The sequence below is a fragment of the Etheostoma spectabile genome, chromosome 19 (assembly GCF_008692095.1).
Source record: "Etheostoma spectabile isolate EspeVRDwgs_2016 chromosome 19, UIUC_Espe_1.0, whole genome shotgun sequence".
NCBI classification, from domain to species: Eukaryota; Metazoa; Chordata; class Actinopteri; order Perciformes; family Percidae; genus Etheostoma; species Etheostoma spectabile.
This window is the reverse complement of record NC_045751.1, coordinates 18,964,049-18,978,836: the sequence shown is the minus strand read 5'-3', so window position 1 is coordinate 18,978,836 and position 14,788 is coordinate 18,964,049. Positions and strand designations below refer to the sequence as shown.

Here is a 14,788-nt window from a genome sequence, read left to right as displayed (position 1 = left end):
GGGGGGTACGGTGCCTTGCTCAAGAGCACCTGGCAGTACCCAGGAGGGGAAGTGGCATCACTTCATGAGCTATCAGTAATTTAACAGTAGCATATGCCCCAATCTTTGTGACACCACAAATTAAAAAATGGCAACACATTTATGGTCTTCAGACACTTGGAAAATAGTCAAAAGTAAAATTCATAAATGTCTTACTTGGCTGAGCATTGTTCTAAGACATAACTCTATAAGTGCCATATGTTGTGAATAAAGCAACTATAAAAATGCATCTGCAGTATACTGTATTTTGTGTATATGTAGTGACCTCAGTATTATTTTGCCAACCCACTCCCCCACTCTTTTAATTCTTAATACAAATTATGTTGCCCACCATTAATCATATGTTATCAATCTTAGAGATGTACCTGGGGTCCGTTTCAGAAGCAGGTTTAGTGAAAACTCTGAGTCTGAGTTTCCCTAAACTTAATCAGTCGTAAACTTAACTTTCATCGCCGCAGCTGTAACCTTACAAGCCTCAACCGTTAGAAACCGTGTAGCCTGTTTGCTAGCTAACGTTACATAAAAAAGATATTTCTGTTACGTTACCTGAAATGAAATGGTCACAGCGTCACCAAAATCCATTGTTTGTGGGCTCCCATTGCTCGGTTTGGTTCCGTCTGCTTCTTGCACGTTTTATGGCAGCAATCCATTTATTTCTTCTCTCGGGAGCTTTAGGAATCCTATAAAATGCTTTCCCTTTATCTTTTCCCCGATGGTTGTGGCATCCTGGCGCACAGCAGCTATCCACCCTGTTGAATCAAGGTGTTCATTGAAAAAGGCTTAAAAAAAATAAAACAGGAGGAACTTGCTTGTGACGTAGCTAACATGTAACAACGACAACTCTGGCTCAGCTCCAACTCTGGCGCTTGGATCTCCACTTTCCTGACAAAATGGCGATGTTTTGATATTGAGTGGTGCATGCTGGGATTGCGTGACGTCAACTCCCGGAGCTCTATACCTTTGACACTTAGTGTTCCATCCAGTGCAACACTTTGGATGCGGAAACAACAACAAACAGAAGAGATCCGTTCAGGTCCCCCTCCTCTGTCAGCTCTCTTGGTAGCATGAGAATTTCAGCACAACTTGGCTGTCGTACAAGCAATGTAAAGTCCCATTGTCCCCAACACTGGCCGAGATAACCCCATCGTCCCGTCAGTCTGCTGCCTCCAAAATCACTGCTAGCAGATGGAAGAAAAGACAATGTTAGAGAAACACAAGCTGAGATTTCATTGTTACACTGAAAACATATCATAAAAAGCGACTTACATACTCCACAGAGGATCATATGCAGGTGCGTCGTCTCGGCTGTTTTCAGAACTGAACGTTTTGAGCAATGGAGCTGACACCAGGTTAAAAATTAGGTTAAATTTGATTGGTTGCTAATAAAGTCAAACTGTGGGATGCTTTAAACATCCGTCTTTGCTTCAGTCTGACAATCTGTGTGTTTTACAAATATAGCAGCAGCAGATTAGAATCTGCTGAAGAACTGAAGAACACGTTCTTTTCCTGCCATGCGGTTTCAAAAAATATATAAATAAACAACTGGGCGGGGGCTAAAACTATCAATTTGAATCCCCTTCAGACTTGTTTTATGAAATGTACTGGAAAAATGATTGGCTGTGTGATATATTTTTGTTCCGACAAAAAAAAAAGAAAAAAAAAGTTCAATACCTTTAGTTTAAATAACTAAAGTTGCATCTAGAATCTGTGAATGTGCCGATATTTTACATTTTAAAAGGTCTAACCGCTGGACACTGGATGTCTCCTACATCACTAAAAAGTCCATACAGTGGACATATGTGAACTGCATATGATCCAGCACACTGGACCATGATTTGTTTCCAAACTAGTTGTGATGTCACAATATCCTGCTCGCACATACGCATTTAACAGTAAACTGAAACTGAGATTTAAGGTGAGAGCAGAGAAACTTTCCTCCCTCAGTAAATGAATGTGAAAACTACATCTAGTATCAACAGTGAAGCTAAAACATCTAACTCAGGTAACAAAAACTGGGGGAAGGGCTTAAAATTACCATATTGGCAACTTCAGTAACATCCACATTGTGTAACACATACTCAATCTCCAGTTTTTACTGACAGAAAGACATTTACTGAAGTGCCTTAGGGAGGGGGATTGCTGTATTTCAGAAGTCGAGTGTTTATTGCAGTAGGCAAAACAAATTTTTGGGGCAATTGTGGTAGACCGAGAGCTGAGGGGACAAGTGGAACGTATGTGGTTGGCAGGAGTAAACTGATTATACGAGAATAGGGAAAATGGCGGTGTGTGCTTGCACAGTGGCTCTCTAATCTGATAAAAGAAACGCTGAGTACTTAAAGTGACAGTGACTTTGTTCTACATACTGTATGTGGTCAACACCCAGCTCTGTCAATTTGGGGAAATACACCTCGGCTCTGTCAACGCTGACTACTTTTCACACCTAGCAGCTTCAGAAATGTCAAAAAGTTAGGTAATGACGCAATAATGGTAGACTGACTCTTAATGTGGACTGGACAAACGACATGCCCGTGGGCTGCAGGATGGGTCAGATGCATTGGCTTTACTGTGCACCTTGGCGTTTAACTGCATTCTTCAATATGCATAAATCACAACAAACATGCATGTCTGACCATCTGAGCTGCCCACTGTGACAGATTAGGTGACTCTGTCCACAAAAACTAAGCACATCAGGAAGAATAGTAACTTGTGCCATCTGAAATTATTTGAGACATGCTTTGACTGATATTGTCATTGGTACAGATATCTGGTGGGGAAAGGTTTGAGCTTCCTTGCATGAACTAATACTCCGCCCCTTAACCATAAAAGCCCATTTACACTGATTTAGAGTGCCATTGCTGTTGCAGAGCTACACGCACAATGAGGAGCTTCACCTTAATATCAGCGTTCCTTCTCTGCAGCCTCAGTAAGTACTGGCAATTAATTATTCTGAGCAGCAAATGTATTTGTATGTTGTTATCCAGTAACCCGCCATTATTTTTGAACACTCATTGACTTAGTATTGTACAAGTTTAGAAGTTTCTTTATTGAGGAGTAAATCTCTTTCTGTCTTTTCTGTTTGTCTCAGGCTGGATCTCTGTCTCAGCTTCTGAGTCTCACACTGTGGACGTCCAGTCTGGTGGAGACGTCACTCTGATGTGCGCCAACATTTCTAAAACTCCAGCTCAGACAGAATGGTTCAGACTGATCAACGGAACCAAGCCCAGCTGCGTCTCCGCTATGTACGGGTCTGATGTCAAAGCCTCGTTCTGTGATGGATTTCAAAACAGATTTGAGATGAGCGCCAACATCTCTACTGTCTTTCTTAAAATCAAGACAGTGGATTTATCTGACTCTGGACTGTATTTCTGTGGAATTTACATGGGCAAACATACAGTCATCACCAATGCAACATATCTAAAAGTTCAAGGTAAGAGTGTAGCCTCAGAGAATTATTATAATATTATAATTATTGTCACAGTCGTATGAAAAAAGCAAAAAGACAAACCAAAAACCAATACGTGTCAAATTATTTCCCTTTTTGTCTTTTTAAAAGGTAACACTGAATCTGATTTTGGAGTGGATTCACAGACTAAACGTAAGGTTTTCCTTTTTCACTGTGCAAGTTTCCACAGAACCAGTGGTTTAAAATCATAAGCTTCTCTTCTAAAAATAGACTCCAATTCTATCCTTTGACTTGTAGAGGAGTCTGATGGAATGACAGATGTCATGAGTGTGATCCTGGGTGCTCTGACTGTTTCCCTCACTATAGTCGTCATTGTTCTGGCTGTTAAAATCAGGAAACTCCAGACAGGTACTGCTGGTCTAATTTGATACAGATGATTGATAAATCCAAAGCAAAGAATATGTACAATAATAATAAACTAAAACAACTTGATGATTTTTCCTTTTAGCTGTGATTGAAGAACAGCAGCCAGAAAGAAACAAGGTGAACCTAGCATTAACTCTATAAACTGTGTGTGCGTGCGTGCGTGCGTGCGTGCGTGCGTGCATGCGTGTGTGCGTGAATGGTTTTGAAAATGCATACAAATACATAAGAAATCATTTGCCCAAGGTCAGAAAAAGATTGTTTAGGTCGATTATGCAAGCAGCTCATCATGACCCACAATTAGGTTTCTTGTTAGGAGGCCACCTTATGGCTGGAGTAACTACCGCCAGAGCAAAGGAGGAAGTAAGGTGACAAAGTATAGAAGCGGGAAATTCTGTGTCAGGACGAGGTACCCTGGGTGGGCGGATGGGTCGAACAAACACACTCCCATGTGAAACCAAAAGTTAACTGTCATTTTGAATTACCAGAGTTTTAGTCCTTCCTGCAATAAAGTCCGTGTGTCTCATTTTAGTAGTTTTAAGTGTAGTATTTGCGCTGCCTATTAACTACTCACTTTTCACATTGTTGACTACGTGTTTCAAACTGCAACTATTCCAGTAAAGACCCCATATTATGCTTAATTTAAGGTTCATAATTGTCTTTAGAGGTGATATCAGAATTGGTTTACATGGGTTCATTTTCAAAAAACATTTTTGTTGTACTGCACATAGCTGCAGCTCCTCTTTTCCCTCTGTGTGTTGAGCTCTCCGTTTTAGCTACAGAGTGAAGCATCTCACTTCTGTTCCATCTTTGTTGGGAGTCTCACATGCGCAGTAGCTGGATAAACACTGCTAGCCAGTCAGAAGCAGAGTCTGACAAGCAAGCTAGCTTGGTTTGAGGGCTTGCCACGCTAGGAGCTGGGCGAGCATTATTACGTGTGTGACGCAAAATGATGTGTGTTTGTCACGGAAGTAAAGGCAGGACTACAATGGAGATGTTTGGGGCAGTTTGTGAACAGTGTTTTCTCTGGAATATGGTAAGTCCCTTTGGGGTGGACTTTGGACTTTTTCTGGCACAAAAAAAGATATATCAAGGAAAGGGGAAAAGTCAAAAGGCATAATATGAGCACACGATTAAACTGCAACTGTTTGGCAGTAAATAGAACAGTCCTACTGTATGTGTTTTGGGAGTCTTTGACACTCAACCTTTTCTGTATGAGGATGTGTAGTCCGAAACAAATGAAAGTACCCCATCAGCTCAATCAGAAGATATTTTGTCAAGAAGGGGAACTCATGGCCTTTTTGCCAAGCCAGTTGCATAGAGTTACAATTAACGAACTGTTACAAAATCAAGTTAAAACTATTTTGAAATCAAAATATAACACTGTAATGTATAGCAATTTTAGATCGGTAACCTACAGTATGTCTTATGAGTTTCAACAATCAGAGTTTTTTTAGTTTCAATATAAAGAGCCCCTTTATGCTTTTGGGGATTTTTCCTGTCTTTTAGTGAGTTATGTAGTTTTTGTGTACCTAATAGATGTATAACATACAAAAAAAACACATTTCACTCTAAACTTTTTTTAACTGCCTAAAACGCCTCGCCCATATTCCCGTTTGAATTTCCTTGATAAGTGATGTCACAGATTGCGAATGCCAGCCCAGTTTTTCAAATGGATCAAAAATAGGTGCTGCCAGAGCAAGTACACCCCACCCAGCGGCTTGTTTGAATTTGGTTGACCGGTCAGAACTCAGAGGGCCAGCTGACCAATCAGAGCAGACTGGGCTTTTCGGGAAGGCGGGCCAAGAGCTTAGAGAGGGTGTTTCAGAGAGAGGAGCTGCAGCAATGGGCATTATGCAAAACAATGTTTTATGACCATCAAAGCATGAAAACATATTCTAGTAGACACCAAAAGTATAAATGTGATGCTGAAAAGGAGGATAACCGGGGTTCTTTAAATTGCACAACCCAGCTGTGATTCTATTCAAAAGTATGTTTGTTCTTAGCTAAACTGTGCTCAACACTCATTTTAGTTTAAACAATTCCTATGTTGGACTGCCAAAAACAATACAGAGTGTGTGTGATCACTGTGACTCTGTATACTCTGATTTACAGGATCTGGGCTCAGATGAACTGAACTACGCAGCTCTAAATTTCCAGGCGAAACCCAAAAGAAGCCGCAGGCCTACACCAGTCAGAGAGCTGGAGCCACATGTTGTGTATGCTGCCACCAGATAGACTCAGGAAACATCTGGAACTGCAGCTCCAAGTGACACTGACGCTTCATTATTTTTATCTGCTGATGGGTTTTTATGTGTGGGAGGAGTCTACTGCCAAAAAAGCTGTCTTATGTCTCTTTCTCTCTCTCTGTCGGTCAAATTGTCCATCTCTCTTATTTTGTCTGAGAGGAAAACAAGCATGTTTAATGTGTGATGGAGGAAGAGGCAGAAAGGACACTGATGGCTGCCAGAGTTATTGTTTGACAGGAAGAGACGGCACGATTACAGAGCACAACTGAGGTGAAGACCATGAGGTGTTTGAGGTCAAAGCTCTGTGCAAAGTAAAAAAAGAAGTGAAACTAACCTGCTTGTTTACGACAACATTAAACTGCTGTACAGTACTGCTGCTCCCTTAAAACATGTACAGTATATCCATCTCTGACACTGTTAAATCACTCCCCTCATCATCACCTTAACAAACTTACTTAACTACTTTACCTTCGTACGATACTTCAACATTTTCATTCAAAACTGACCAGAAAGGCCTGAGGCAACTGCTTCTATCAGGTTCCTGATTTTGAGAGCTGTTAACTGAAATAGTTTTTCTAGAGGGCAGGGAAGTATTGAATTAGTAAGTGGTTTTCTCATCATCAAGAGCACAAACAGCAGCATGAAATACTTAGAATCCACAGTTATGTTATTGTCTCTGTGTGAGTCAAGCAGCTTAGCTCGTTGAATATTAATGAGAGCTGGCACAAATGGAGCTGAGTCTTCTTGCCGGCTTTCTATACCACGCTAGAATGGCTGGAAACAAGGTAACCAAGGCATTTATTTCACAAAAGATGTTATAGAGGCCATGGTACAACTTCTGACATTACCTCAAAGTAATGAAATACGTGTGGCAGGTTACCTTTAAGTTACTGTAAGTACGTTAGCATGCTAACATGGTCACAGTATCAGTGTTACGATCTCACGTAAAACCACGTATGTCAACTTCAGTGGTGCTAGAGGAGGCGTCGGGGGATCTCTAATGGCGTCTTTCAACTGCATGGTATCTACTTGACTCGCCTCGACTCGCCTTTTTTTGGTTTTCCATTACGAAAAAAAGTCCCTGGTACCTTAGAATAGGTACTTTTTGTAGTACTACTTCAGTCAAGGGTCCAAGCGAGCTGAGGCGATACCAAAAGGTGATGTAAAAACCTGCAGACTACTGATTGGTCGGAGTGAATCTTCTCTAATCACTGAACAAGGACCACCGTGTTTACCGGTAAATAGTTTATCCAGCGTTTTTTTTTGTTGTTGCTGCCGCCAGGTTCATTAGAAACTAATTTACCTTCTGGCTGTGGCAACGTGCCAAAAATCAAAAACAACACTCCTTCGACATTCTGTTATTCAGTTTCCTGCTATGACAACCAGCCACAGCTTGCCTCGCGCTTGAGGCGGTACTAATCTGCAATGGAAAACAGACGCACAGTGCTTCAAGTCGAGTACGAGACGAGGCAAGTTGAGCTGTTACCAGCAGTGGAAAACGGCCATAAGGCATCATGCTTCATCCTCTGGGGACCATGAATATCTCTACAAAATGTCACAACACTCCATATTTCGTGATATATCGTAGTTTAGACCCTAGAGGTGGCCCTTTGTTTGACTGACTGGTATTGCCATCGCCCTAGTGGGAAAAACATTCCATCCAAATGTAGCACTAATTTTCACAAAATTTCAACAAAAATGGTAAAAAGCCCTATTGGTAGATGCTGCCACCAGATAGACTCAGGAGAAATCTGGAACTGCAGCTCCAAGTGACACTGATGCTTCATTAAATGAATCTGCTGATGTGTTTTTGTGCGTAGATAGTGTGTGGGAGGAGTCTACTGCCAAAATAATTATTTTGAATAATGTCTCTGTATTTACTGTCTGATGATGGAGGAAGAGGCAAAAAACAATGGCTGCCATAGTCATTTATAGGGCGAGGGAAATGGTGTGATGTTGATAAACAGGAAGAGACAGAACAGTGTGGTCTAAGAACAACTGAGCTATAGATCATGTCGTGTCTGAGGTCAATTCTCTGTGGACAGTATGAAAGGAAGCCGAGATACTAGCTTAGTGGTTAATGACAAAATGAAACTAGCTGCACATCTGCTTTTCTCACAGAACACAGACAATGCTCCCTTAAAACATGTATAGCAATCTCTGACACAGTTAAATCACCCCACGCGTCATTACTTTACATGAACTCACTTAGCTAGTTTACCTTCATACATTACGTCAACATTTGCATTCAAAACTAAACAGAGAAGCCTGATGCAACTACTCAGCCATGGTCTACACTCTGAACTATTAGGATGTGGAGAGCCGTTCACTGAAATAGTTCCACTAGAGTGTAGGAACGTAAACTGGAATAAGTATTCTCATGATCAAGGCAAGGCAAGGCAAGGCAGCTTTATTTGTATAGCACATTTCAGCAACAGGGCAATTCAAAGTGCTTTACACAAAATCAGTTAAACAGATAAAACACAAGTAAAAACAGTTAAAATCATAAGCATTAAAAACCGGTAAAACACATAATAGACAGTTAAAAACAAATAGAAACAAAACACAAGAATAAAAGTTACAGTGCAGCATAAGGAATTTAAAGAAATGAGCAGTCATTTAAAGAAGCAGCATCAAAAAGAAAGGTCTTCACTTGATTTAAAAGACAGAGTAGCAGCGGACCTGCAGGTTTCTGGGAGTTTATTCCAGATATGAGGAGCATAGAAACTGAAAGCTGCTTCACCCTGTTTAGTTCTACTCTGGGACAGAAAGTAGACCTGTCCCAGATGACTGAGAGGTCTGGGGTTCATAGTGTAGTAGCAGATCAGAATATATTTTGGACCTAAACCGTTAAGTGATTTATAAACTAGCAAGAGTACTTTGAAATCAATTCTTTGAGACACAGGAAGCCAGTGTAAAGACTTCAGAACTGGAGTGATGTGATCCAGTCTCTTGGTCTTATGAGGACTCGAGCAGCAGCGTTCTGAATCAGCTGAGCTGTCTGATTTGATTTTTAGGGAGACCTGTAAAGACCCCGTTACAGTAGTCAAGTCTACTGAAGATAAAGGCATGGACAGTTTTTCCAAATCCTGTTGACACATAAGTCCTTTAACCCTTATATATTCTTAAGGTGATAGTAGGCTGACTTTGTAATTGTCTTAATGTGGCTGTTAAAGTTCAGGTCTGAGTCCATGACTACACCAAGATTTCAAGAGCTAAACAGCAGCATAAAACCAATGATTTTAACTAGAATAATATGGCAAGGTTCCATTTCATGGTATCTGCTCAACTTGACTCTACTCGCGTTTTTTGGTTTTCCATTATGAAAAAAAAGTCCCTGGTACCTGCCAACAGGTACATTTTTAGTATCACCTCCGTCGAGGTTCCAAGCGAGCTGAGGCGATACTAAAAGGTGATGTGAAAACTTGCAGACTACTGACTGGTCGGAGACAATCGTCACTAATCACTGCGTCATCACTAGTAGCAATAGACGGGGGTGACCTGAACCCCAAGATCAAAATCCAACATGGCTGCTCCGTTTATCAACAGTGTAATCCTGACAATGGCTAACCTGGCTAGAGCAAAGTACTATTGTGCACTTTAAAGAGTCCACAGCCATGTTAGTGAATCTGTGAGGCTGTATTTAGACTCTTTAGATGTACATAATTAATGGAATGTCCCCTGGACAGATTTGAGCATCAACAGGAAAACTCCATAAAGTTGGGCTTTGAACCTTTGACACAAAGATGCAGAGTGAATGAACCCTTTAACCATTTGATATTTGTTAACTTAGGTTTGGAAGCAGGGCCACGCCTAAACCACACCTCTAATCACCAGACAAACCTACATCGTGCTGCACACCCAGCCATGTGTGTCTCTGATTGCTCGCCCCCACCCTCCTTTTCCTTCCCCTTCACCCATCCATCCATCCATCCCTCCATCTTCCCCATCACCCCTTCCTGTTCATCCCGGTGCACACTTCCCATGTCTCAGCTAGGTAACGTGTGAGGGTCTGTAAACTATCTGAGATGGAACCCCCACTCTGAGTATCCTCCGCCCGGTCATCATACATCCTCCCAGACCAGCCATCCACAGCTATTCATCTATCTGCACATTCATAATGTTAATTAAATCTTTCACTAACACATTGATGCGGCCTGGTCCATGCTAGTGAATGAGTTATCATAAGATGTTCACAAAACAAAACCTTCTGGAACTTAAACAGGTTCAAAGGCATTGCATTGGCAGGTTGGTCTGAGCAACAAGATGATCTAAAGACACCCCGCCTCTCTAAAGTTCTTTGAAAGAGCTCAGCGGTAAAACCTCTTTGAAGTGAAACGTTTAAACACAGAATGAGGACCTTCACCTTGATAACATCTCTACTTCTCTGCAGCCTCAGTAAGTATTGATACTCGGTTATTCTCAGCACCACATCGTCTAACAAATAACCCACCAGAATATCAACTTTAAAAAATGGAACTGAATTATTGTTGTTGCATTAATACAGTAAGTGCTTCATTATACGCTCAGGGATAACTCTTCTTCTGTCTCTGCTGTTTGTCTCAGGCTGGATCTCTGTCTCAGCTTCTGAGTCTCACACTGTGGAGGTCCAGTCTGGTGGAGACGTCACTCTGATGTGCTCCAACATTTCCAGCACTCCAACGACAACAGAATGGTTCAGGGTGATCAACATAAAGAAGCCCAGCTGCATCTCCACTCTTTACCCACATTATAGCTATGCTTCCTACTGTGATGGATTTCAAAACAGATTTGAGATGAGCTCCAACATCTCTACTGTCTTTCTTAAAATCAAGAGAGTGGATTTATCTGATTCTGGACTGTATTTCTGTGGAATCTTCATAGACAGACATACAGTCATTGTCAATGCAACACATCTAAAAGTTCATGGTAAGATTGTGGACCTCCTTTTCTCATCATATTAACACTGTATCTCACATGTATTGTCACAGACTATGAAAACAGCATAAAGATGAACAAGAAATCAATCCAAGTCAAATTGTTTCATTTATAGGCTACTGTGTATGTTTTAAAGATAACAGTTTATCTGATGGTACATACTAAGCGTAAGGTTCTTCTTTTTCACTGTGCAAGTAACCACAGAGTTAATCATTTCAATCTTAATCATCTCTTTTAAAAACAGACTCTACCAATAACCAAGAGGAGTCTGATGGAATGACAAACCTCATGAGTGTGATCCTGGGTGCTCTGACTGTTCTGACTGTTTTCCTCTTTATAGTCATCATTGTTCTGACTGTTAAAATGAGTAGACCTCAGACAGGTACAGCTGATATAATATATAATTTATTACACATGATGAATTAATCCAATGCAAAGTTTATGGTCAGTAATAATTAACTAATGATTTTTCGTTCTTTTTTTCCATTGAGCTGTGAATGAAGAACTGCAGCCAGAAAGAAACCAGGTGAACCCAGCATTAACTTATATAAATTGTGTGTTATGGTTTTTAAGATGCTCAGCCAGAAGATATCTTGTCAGGAAAGAGAACATGTAGCCAGGAACCACTGTAGGGTGAGGCAATTTTAGTTTGTCATACAATGTGGCCTACATGATGTCTTAATGTAGTAGTAACAACAACTGCATATTCATTTAACTGAGTTTATCTTAGTTTTAATTTAAATTGATTCTATTCCAAAGCATGTTTGCTCTCAGCTAAGCTGTGGTTAACACTTATTTTAGTTTAAACGATTCCTTTGTGAAACTACCAAGACATTTTACGGATTTTTGGCAAACTCAGCGATAGTACATGTGTGATTCAGTGTGTGACTCTGAATACTCTGATTTGCAGGATCCGGGCTCAGATGAACTGAACTACGCAGCTCTAAATTTCCAGGCAAAACCCAAAAGAAGCCGCAGGCCTACACCAGAGAGAGAGCTGGAGTCACATGTTGTGTATTCTGCCACCAGATAGACTCAAGAAACATCTGGAACTGCAGCTCCGAGTGACATTGACGCTTCATTATGATAATCTGATAATATGTTTTTGTGTGTGGGAGGGGTCTACTGCCCAAAAAAATAAATTTAGAATAATGTCTCTGTATGTGCAGTCTTTTGTTTCTTTCTGTCTTTCTCTGGGTCTTAGTCCGTCTTTCTAATTTTGTCTGATGCTTAATGTGTGATGGGGGGAGAGGCAGAAAGGACACTGATAACTGCTAAACTTAGGGCGAGTAAAAATGGTGTGTGGAGGGAGGACTGAGTGATGAACATCACTTGTTTGACAGGAAGAGACAGCACAGTGTGGTCTGAGAACAACTGAGGTAAAGATCATGACGTGTCCGAAGTCAACACTCTGGAGAGTGAAAAGGACAGCAGTGAAACTAGTTTCACACACAAAAATAAACTAGCTGTACAATTGCTCAAATCGCTCATCTCTTTACATAAACTCCCTGAACAGAGAGGCCAGATACTGCTTCATTTTTTTTTTGTCTACAGCTCAAATGGCAGCGTTAAGGAGAATGGTGATGTTAAACTAGTCCAAGGCCATGTTAGTGCCTCCATTCTAACATGGTCACAGTATCAGTGTTAGGGGACATCACATTTCATAGCAGCCCATCCAACAGTTGCTGAGAAATCTGACTTAAAACCACAAACAGTCACCTCACAGTGGTGCTAGAGGAAGAGTCGGGGGATCTCTACAGTCATTAGGCTACATCCTGTGGGGACCAGGAATATCTGACAATGACATGACCACATGACAATACTAGTTGTTGAGATATTTCAGTTTGGACCCAATGCGTGGACTGATTGACTGACTGACTGCCCTTGCCATCACTCTAGTAGAAACAACAACCCATTCAAATTTAGCAAATGTTAACCAATATTTTGGCAAATCGGAAAAAGGAAATGTAAATTAATGGAATGTCACCAGGACAGAGGTGGACTGACTGACTGGCCGGCTGATATTGCTTCGGTAGAGAAAAAACAAATGTACATCCAAATGTAGCTAGTATTTCAAAAACAAAATGCCAATTAATGCAAATTCCCGTCCACTATTGTTAAGTACATATTATGACTTGGGTCATGGAGAGTTGGTGCTAAACTTCTCCAGTTGTGTGCCATTAAATAATTGCGGATGATGTAATTAAAAGATTACAAATCAAATCTCAGACAATGGAAAACAATGTGGAGAACATGAAATATTGTATTTATGTTTATTTCAGGTATTAATGTGGAAAACCCTACAGTCGCATTGGTCAACACATATCTGATGTTTTCATCCGCCGCTGTAGTCAAGCGTAAAGACATTTTTTGCAGTATTTCGACTTCTTTCAAGTTTCGACAATTGCTTTTTATGGAAATTGAAAAAAGGAAAAGGCTTCATTAGAGATGGAGAATGGTTCAGAAATCTGAAAAGGCATGTTGGTGGTCATGAGGGTGTCTTAAATGATGGCTGTGTATAACTGCAGGAGACACAGATATAAAATGTTAAAATAAGATGTTCAAAGAACCAAATGTTCTGGAACTTAAGTATGTGTATGTGCAAAGGCATTGCATTGGCAGGTTGCTGTGAGCGGTAAGATAAAACACACCCCGCCTCTCTAAACTCCTTTATAAGAGCAGAGCGGTACAAAATATCCTTGCAGTGACACGTTTAAACGCACAATGCGGAGCTTCACCTTTGTACCAAATTTACTTCTCTGCAGCCTCAGTAAGTACTGACACTTGGTTATTCTCAGAACTGAGATATTGTTGTTGTTGCCATTACGTGTTGCATTATACGCTCAGGGATAACTTTCTTTCTGTCTCTGCTGTTTGTCTCAGGCTGGATCTCTGTCTCAGCTTCTGAGTCTCACACTGTGGACGTCCAGTCTGGTGGAGACGTCACTCTGATGTGCTCCAACATTTCTAAAACTCCAACTCTGACAGAATGGTTCAGACTGATCAACAGAACCAAGCTCAGCTGCGTCTCCTCTATGTACCCTGATAGAAATGCCTCGTTCTGTGATGGATTTCAAAACAGATTTGAGATGAGCTCCAACGTTTCTACCGTCTTTCTTAAAATCAAGAGAGTGGATTTATCAGACCCTGGACTGTATTTCTGTGGATTTTACAGGAAGAAACATACAGACATTTCTGATAAAATACATTTAAAAGTTCAAGGTAAGTCATAAGTGAAGCATTAGAGATCTATTTTTCTCATCATATTCACAGTACATCTCACATTTATTGTCAGTCATATGAAAACAGCATAAAGACAAACAATAAACCAATCTGTGTCAAATAATATAATTTATACATGTTTGAAAGGTGACGGTGAATCCGATTTTAAAAGAAAGCCTGGAAGTAAGGTTTCCACTTTTCCACTGTGCAAGTAACCACAGAGCCAGTAATTTAAATCTTAACCATCTCTAATAGACTCTAATTCTGTCCTCTGTCTTATAGATGAGTCTGATGGAATGAAAAATGTCATGAGTGTGATCCTGGGTGCTCTGACTGTTTCCCTCACCATAGTCATCATTGTTCTGGCTGTTAAAATCAGGAATCTACAGACAGGTACAGCTGGTTTAATTTGATACACATGATGGATAAATCCAAAGGAAAGTTTATGGCCAGTAATGATAAAATAATGAGACTTTTGTCTTTTCCCCATTGAGCTGTGAATGAAGAACTGCAGCCAGAGAGAAACCAGGTGAAC

At 40.6% G+C, this 14,788-nt stretch overlaps 1 protein-coding gene across 5 annotated transcripts in view; it reads left to right on the top strand.

Annotated features, from left to right (window-relative positions):
• The first annotated feature begins 2,807 nt into the window (after window positions 1-2,807).
• The window catches only part of LOC116707330 (uncharacterized), a 12,801-nt gene continuing 820 nt past the window's right edge, over window positions 2,808-14,788 (top strand). Inside the window, exons 1-6 of one of the 5 annotated variants that reach the window (XM_032544655.1) lie at window positions 2,820-2,962; window positions 3,125-3,466; window positions 3,593-3,634; window positions 3,740-3,850; window positions 11,523-11,557; window positions 11,942-12,171. In XM_032544655.1, the coding sequence (XP_032400546.1) occupies window positions 2,917-2,962; window positions 3,125-3,466; window positions 3,593-3,634; window positions 3,740-3,850; window positions 11,523-11,557; window positions 11,942-12,064 (699 nt within the window). In that variant the 5' untranslated portion in view covers window positions 2,820-2,916 and the 3' untranslated portion in view covers window positions 12,065-12,171. Of the gene's footprint in view, window positions 2,963-3,124; window positions 3,467-3,592; window positions 3,635-3,739; window positions 3,851-3,950; window positions 3,986-5,980; window positions 6,335-10,438; window positions 10,513-10,680; window positions 11,023-11,275; window positions 11,414-11,522; window positions 11,558-11,941; window positions 12,172-14,788 lie in introns of those variants that run through there. The other 4 variants (XM_032544654.1, XM_032544656.1, XM_032544657.1 and 1 more) reach the window with 4 other exon arrangements.